At 45.9% G+C, this 7,093-nt stretch overlaps 1 protein-coding gene across 1 annotated transcript; it reads left to right on the top strand.

Annotated features, from left to right (window-relative positions):
* Positions 1–4,251: 4,251 nt before the first annotated feature.
* On the top strand, positions 4,252–5,157 carry LOC121836775 (zinc finger BED domain-containing protein 4-like). Its single transcript, XM_042291965.1, has one exon. It carries the CDS (start codon positions 4,272–4,274, stop codon positions 5,046–5,048), a length of 777 nt encoding a protein of 258 aa, XP_042147899.1. The 5' UTR covers positions 4,252–4,271; the 3' UTR covers positions 5,049–5,157.
* The last annotated feature ends 1,936 nt before the right edge of the window (positions 5,158–7,093 follow it).

Here is a 7,093-nt window from a genome sequence, read left to right as displayed (position 1 = left end):
TGCTTATATATGTTATACAAAAGACAGGGTGTTGGCTGCAGATATGACGACATGATTATCTTCACACCTCAAGCATCTCTGAAGTATTCTTTGCTTCATACACACGAGTGCTCCGAACAGGTCTGCAGGCTGTCTTTTGGACGATTTATTCGCAACGTGGCCCGGCTTTAGGGTTGTGCCACTTTTTGTCACCCGATGGCCGATGTACGGCGTACAATTGCAGGAAAGTACAAAGAAGAATCTAGCGGGAAATGATTACTCCGTAGCAATGACACATTTCAACGCTAAAACGCTACAAGACCGAGCCAGGAAACGCCCTTTTCAAGCGTTCCAAAAAAAGAAAAAACACTGCAAGAGAAATATGGTTTGATTTTAGCAGTGTGAGATGGGCGAGATAGGCGCGTAAACATTAAGGGACCCTATTTGTTACCTCCCGTCAGAAATGATATGTTAGACGTTCTCTATAATCTTGTTTTGTCACTGTCGCTAGTACGTGGCGTTATAAAATTTTACGCGTAGAAAGCTACAAAAATTTGAGTTTTCATAGCGCACCAAGCACTTGCTAAAATAAGTAATTTCAAACACATTTTTATATGTTGTCGGCCTCGTCGTTAAGCATATTAATTCACAAACAAAATACGCATTCACCAATGCCCTTGAACCGGATCCGCGTGTAGGGAACTTTCTCGAACAAATCAACCAGAAAATAATATTTTTCAGAAACACACTTCAGCCTATATTCCCTCCTCAACTCATTTGCAGCTTTAGGGAAGGCTGAACGGTCATGTTCATTTTTATAAACCACGGTGGCTGCGAGCAGTCTCGTTAAGGTGGTAGCGCCATCTATCACTACGCGCGGCAAACGCACCCCACAACTCGACTTGGTCGTCTGCGTCGCCGCCCGCCGTTCACCGTTGCAAGTTTGCTGGCTTTATTTTTTACAGAAAGAGAGCTATGCTTTCTAATTTTTCAAGAAAAAACCAACCTGTGAAATACGCCTTTCATGAAAAATTTAGATTGCTACGTGCAGGCGTCGATTTTTACGATCCATGTTGGATCGAGCCTGGTGACTTGGGACACCCTACATATCACGTTTGCCGTCTTCATCGAGCAATAAACGTCATTATGTTACTGCCGATCTCTTACATTAAAACTTGTATTTTAGGTCTTCCTCATCCAAAACGTTTATGGCCTCGTCGTAAACAAAAACCCAACGAAGAGGACATCTCAGCCGACACGTTGATTTTCGGGACAGCGACGGAAGCTACAAATAGCCGGCGACTCTTCACTTTATCCAGGACGCTATGGCACTTACAAATGGAAAAAAGAAAACTCGCGTAATTTACTGGACGGCTTAGAGGCCACTCTATCGTGGACACGATGACGACCACCAGCCACGTTCCCTTCAATGTGACTCCGGCTGACTAGTACAGTGGTCCATATTTTCTGCTCTCTGTGTGATTGGAATTGGTTTATAGCCGCTCCGCCAACCGCGGAACACGCGTGTCCATGACTACTCCCCCCTCGGTTCTCTGTATACGCTCTCGAGGTACCCTCAGCAAGAAGGGAAGAAGGGAAAGGCGTACGCCAAATCCCCCGTGATGAATGCCCGGAGCTCCCGCATTTGTCACTGCGGGTCTGGCAATCTCGCCGTACGCCAAATAAGCTTGGCAAGGAAGGACACGGTTCCAGAAAATGAACAGAATAAGCGGAACAAGCTGAACGAGGGGGAGAGGGGAGAAGAAGAAAAGTACCCCCACACGTAAGCGGCGAACGAGCAAGAAAGATGAAGGTGCGCCTCCCGGGAAAGCCCATTTGGTCCATTTGTCGTCCAACGCGGCTATATGGGACCCGGCAAACCTATATATCTCCGAGCCGCCACCCTCCCCGGTGTTCGGTAAACGGGCTCGTTGGTGTCAAGTAACAGCTTACAAGGGATAGGTAATAGGGATTGTGTATCTGGATAGCGAGGTCCTTTGACAATACAAAAAGCTCGAAGCGTGGTTGACTTCGGTATCTAGATTATCAGACACACACACAGACACACGCACACGCACACGCACACACAAACACACACACACACGCGCGCGCGCACACACACACACACACTGTTTTATCTCGGCTTAAGGAGCGAGAAAAATGTTTGCGCAAGTGGGCAGTTACGGCTTGGATGATTTTGCATCACGCGCCTTTCCATTGGTTAGACATGTTAGAGCTCATTTCTTTCGCCGCATATTTGCATTGTGATAAACTGAGGGTAACGAAACTCCTAACCTCCGTCACACGAAAGTTTTCTATGACTTTAATTAATATAGTGGGTAGGGCTGGGCAATTGATCAATTAACCTTCCGATTAATCGATTAATGCTTTAATCGCGATCAATTTGTTTAACCAGTTAATCGGTTAAAATGAGGCGAACAAAAGTAAATAAATATACGTTTTTTTCCTTTCTCCTGGTGCCGTTCCCTCTAAAACGAACATACAAACTTGCTCCTTGTTCACCTCGTAGGTAACACCCAACAAACAAATCATTCGTCGTGAGTCACGCGGGATTGGAAGAAAAAAGCGAAAACAGAAGCAGAATGAAAGCAGGCTTTACGGAAGTCCGGTGACCTCGGTCATGAATTCGCTCTTTTTGAGCACACGCAGCAGCTTTTTTTTTTTTTTGAAGGCACGCAAGCATGTTGGCTTACGGGTTTGCAGCGACAAAGCTAGAGCTCTTCCGAAGGCTGCCTTGATCCCCATTGTGGGTTATGCTCCGTCCTTGCGGTCGCTACAACGTGACCTCGCTCGTCTCTCCGCTCGTTCAGCGTGGTGCAAAGCCGGCCGTGGTCGTGGCTTGCTTCAGTATTCGATCCTGTGTTTTATTTGTGTGGTTGGAATTTCTCTCTCGGCGTCGCTTTTGCTTCTTGACGCACCGACCTTGGCGGACCTGCACTGCCCGTGGCAAAGTGCTTCCAGATGTTCCCCCGTTCTCTCATCGTCTTTGACGAGTTGGCGCCGCGCGCAGCCGGATGGGCTCGTTTCCCTTTTCCCCGTAAAAAGGGCCTTTCCTTCGCCGGGGGTTTTCTGTTTGTTGAAAGCTTCAAGGACGTCGTGGAATTAGAGCGTGCGGGTAAAGTTACATGAACGACGAAGATGTTTCATCCTGTTTTTGTCCTTCATGTACTACTCCTATAACACCTTCAGGGACGTCCTCGACGGATCAACGCTCCCCAATTATCCCCGTCTCCCTTGCCCCCGTCTTTCCTCTTCCCTTCATGTCGCGCCGCAGTCACTTGTTTGAGAAGTATCTCATCACAACACCCTGCGCAGGCATGGACGAATACAGGAGTATGAAGGGCAACCTTTCAGGGAAATTCGGGTTTAAAGTAAACTCCGCGGGCGAAGTTTTTGACTTAAAGAAAGTTCACTGCCTCATCTGCAAAAAAGCTTTCGCATATAGCGGAAGTGTAAGCTCGCTTCAATACCATCTCAGAGCTAAGCACCCAAGCATCTCGCTGCAACAAGAATCATCTGCAGAAAAGCAGACGACTATCGTCGTTTTCTCTTCGAGGCCGGTTTCTCTGAAGAAAGAAGAAACTATTGCACAAGCCCTTACATCTTGGCTTGTTTCTTCTAGCCGGCCTCTCAACATTGTGGAAGATCACGGACTAGGGAAAGTTCTTCAGATTGCCTTGGATTCTCCGTCTTACCAGCCGCCGTCCCGTCGTGCAGTGAGTGCCAAGGTGGATGCCCTGTATACCTCGAGACGGGAGCGTCTTCAAGCAGAACTCTCGGCAGCCAGCTTCACCAGCTTAACTGCGGACTTCTGGACCTCCATCGCCAATGACGCCTACCTCGGGATAACGGCGCATTGGATCGACGACGACTGGATGCTTCGATCGGCAACATTGCAGGTGAGAAACGTACCTGAGCGCCATACAGCGGAACAATGTGCCAGTGAGGTATTGGAGACTGCTACAGATTGGGGAATCGTTGAAAAGGTAAAAGCTGTCTGTACCGATAACGCCCGCAACATCTGTCTTGGGGTGCAGAGAACAAACTTTCAGAGTCTGAAGTGCGCAGCTCACACGCTTCAGCTGTGCGTCCACAAGGCGCTCAGCGTGACGGGTGTGGAGCGACTGCTAGCCGCCTGTCGTCGTACTGTGGGTCACTTTAAGCACAGTTCGAACAACCAGGCCGTCCTTTCAAAACATGCCGCTGAACTCAGAGCACCTAAGAAGAAGCTTCAGCAGGACATCGCAACACGGTGGAACAGCACGTACATAATGATAACCAGCCTGCTTGAACTGAAGGAGCCTTTGCGCCGCTCCATGGAGGACAGCAGTACCATTAAATCGTCGATGCCCCACCTCACAGACGTCGATTGGGACATGTTGGAGCAGCTTCGGGAAGTTTTGAAGCCCCTGCTCGACATTACTGAGCTCCTTGGAGGGGACAAGTACGTTACTCGGTCTGTACTTATTCCAGCCTTAAAACTGCTAAAGAATAAAATGAAGACGAATGACTGTGACCCTGCCTTCATCTGCCGCTTCAAGGCCATGCTGGTGGACTCTATCGATGAGAGGCTTCGCGCGTGGCCGCAATACAACGACTATGAACTGGCAACGTGTCTCGATCCTTGTTTCAAGAGCCTCGCATGCATCGAAAAAGATCGCCGCGAACTTGTGTGGGAAAGGCTTTCCCAGCTAACACATGCGTCTTCGGACGATTCTACTGATCTAACGCCCAAGAAAAAAAGAAAAAACGTTTTCTCGGAGGAAACTGAAGAACCCACCATCTCCTGCCAAGTGTCGCTTTATCGATCGATGGCCGAGGTGACGGACGATGAACTGGACCCACTACAGTGGTGGCGAGCTCAGGGCTCCCTGTTTCCTCAAATTGTGCCAATTGTGAAGAGTGTGATGTGTGTCCCAGTCACCTCAACGCCCTGCGAGCGTCTGTTCAGCGCAGTAGGGATGATCGTCAACAAACAAAGAAACTCGCTCCTGCCGGAAAATGTCAACAAACTTCTTTGCCTCCGCAGCTGGGGTTGTGATCTGTGAGTGCGTTACATCAACGTTTATTCTCAATTAAGTTTGTATATATGCGCCGTTTATCATACAATAAAACAAATTGTAAGGACAAAATGTCTACTTTTGCTTTTTACTAAAGTCAACCGATTAATCGATTAATTAATCGATTAAAGGGTAGCGATTAATCGGGTTAAAATTTTTAATCGACGCCCAGCCCTAATAGTGGGTCTACTTCCCCGCAGGACAGGTGGAACAGTTAATCGCTACAATCTATGAATGGAAGTTGTCGAATGACGAAGTTGAGCATATGTATAAATTCCTCCCCCCTCTTTCCTCCCCTTAGATTATAATAACAGATTCTGTGACGAGAGACTGAGAAGGACGAGAGTGCGTAAAATGCCAGGTTAATAGTCAAAGTGCAAACTGTTTTTTTTTTTTTTTTGTCTAAATATACGTTTGCATTTGCCATTCACCCAACTACGTTCTTGCTTGCAGCGCCTGTCTCTTCACCATGTTTGGTGGATTTGTTTTTCTTCGCACTTTTTTTTTTCAACTAATTAGGAGTGGCGTTCATATCTTACAAGTATATGCCTGAAGATATATCATATAGCTGGTTTTGTAGACATTAAAAGAAGGGAAAAAGGTCTGAAGCCAGGCGTAAGCCTTGCCAAGTTGTACAAAATGTGCTCTTGCAGTTCCCGTGAAACATAAAATAATTACTCTGAGAAATGCGTCAATATGCCAATACATCCTGCCGTAATTCTCGAAGTAATTACAAGCATCCGGAGGTGGTATAAACTTTTTCACGCTCATAATTAATTTATAGCGACGGAAATGAGTTGCTGGCGATACGCTCAGACATATGCATTAATAAGTACAAGAAGTCCCCCCTTCCAAAAAAAAAGAGAAAAAAAAAAAAAATCCACAAAAAAAAAAAAACGTGTTTTTGGGCCCGTATAAGTACACTACGCATCGCAGGAAGCTGAGAATGTGACGATAGTGCTTAGGATAGAACGCGAAAGTTTGACAACTGGACGTTACCAGAATAAAAAAATAAAAAAAGTAACTGAGACAATCGAAATTTCTCTTTGTGCCGACGCTACCTAAGCCTAATCTCGTCAAAACAAGCATGACAATGCAGGGTCATGTAGCATCTAATTCAACGAAACAAACTTGTCAGAAAAAGAATTAAATCTCTCGACGAAACGTGTTATTCACTCTTATAAGTCACACAAGCGTTCACAATACCATTTTTTGTTTTGACTTTATTAGACTTATAGGTTATAGCCTCGGCTTCGGCTCATAGAGATCTAGTGTTTTTTCCTCAATTATCTTTTGATCCTGGTAACGTCATGTTTTCAAACTTCCGTGTTCTATCCTTACCACTAGCTTCACGTTCTCGCGGAGTTTGAGGTTTCTACGATGCGTAGTATATTTGTCCTGGCCGAGAAACGCGGTTCTCTTTTCACGTAAACTCCCTAAATATGCACGGTATTTTTTTTTTATCGATGGGCGGAAACGATGACAAACATAAAATGCATTTCTAAGACAAATGACGTTTAAGTTACTGACAGCTTAAAGGGAACGCTGGGTATGGTGAGTCCGCGGCGTATTGTCATCGCTTCGCAACCAATGAGGTTGCGCCAATGAGGTTGCGCCATTCGGCGGAACGCCGAAGGGCCAATAACGAAGCGATAAGTGTAGACGTATAATATGCGACGCCCCGCGTTTTTTAAGCCGTCAGTGACTATAAAAGCAATGACGAAACAAAGCAAAAACATACGTATAAACACACTAAAAATAAAAAACAAAAATACAAAATGTCCCCCCTCCACCAAAAAAAAAACCAGAGTTTTTTTTTTTCTTTTTTTTCTTTGTTGCGAAAATAGGCTACGTTTTTTCCGAACGCTCCTTCTCCAACCTAAATGCAGCGCTAGCGGTACGAGTCAGATGCAAGAGTTTCAAAACTAACCGTTATTTTTGTTCAAAAATGCAACCAATTTTCTGAAATTTTCAAGAGGAAAATGGCGGCCGATGGATCTCTTATGATACACGCAGCTCAATGATGCCAGTAA

Source organism: Ixodes scapularis, unplaced genomic scaffold (assembly GCF_016920785.2).
Source record: "Ixodes scapularis isolate PalLabHiFi unplaced genomic scaffold, ASM1692078v2 PGA_scaffold2__306_contigs__length_199485367, whole genome shotgun sequence".
In the NCBI taxonomy this organism is placed as follows: domain Eukaryota; kingdom Metazoa; phylum Arthropoda; class Arachnida; order Ixodida; family Ixodidae; genus Ixodes; species Ixodes scapularis.
Note: the sequence above shows the minus strand (reverse complement) of the source record. Positions and strands in the feature narration are given on the sequence as shown.

Coding starts and splice junctions, on each gene's coding strand:
- LOC121836775 (XM_042291965.1), top strand. CDS start 4,272: ATGATAACCAGCCTGCTTGAACTGAAGGAGCCTTTGCGCCGCTCCATG.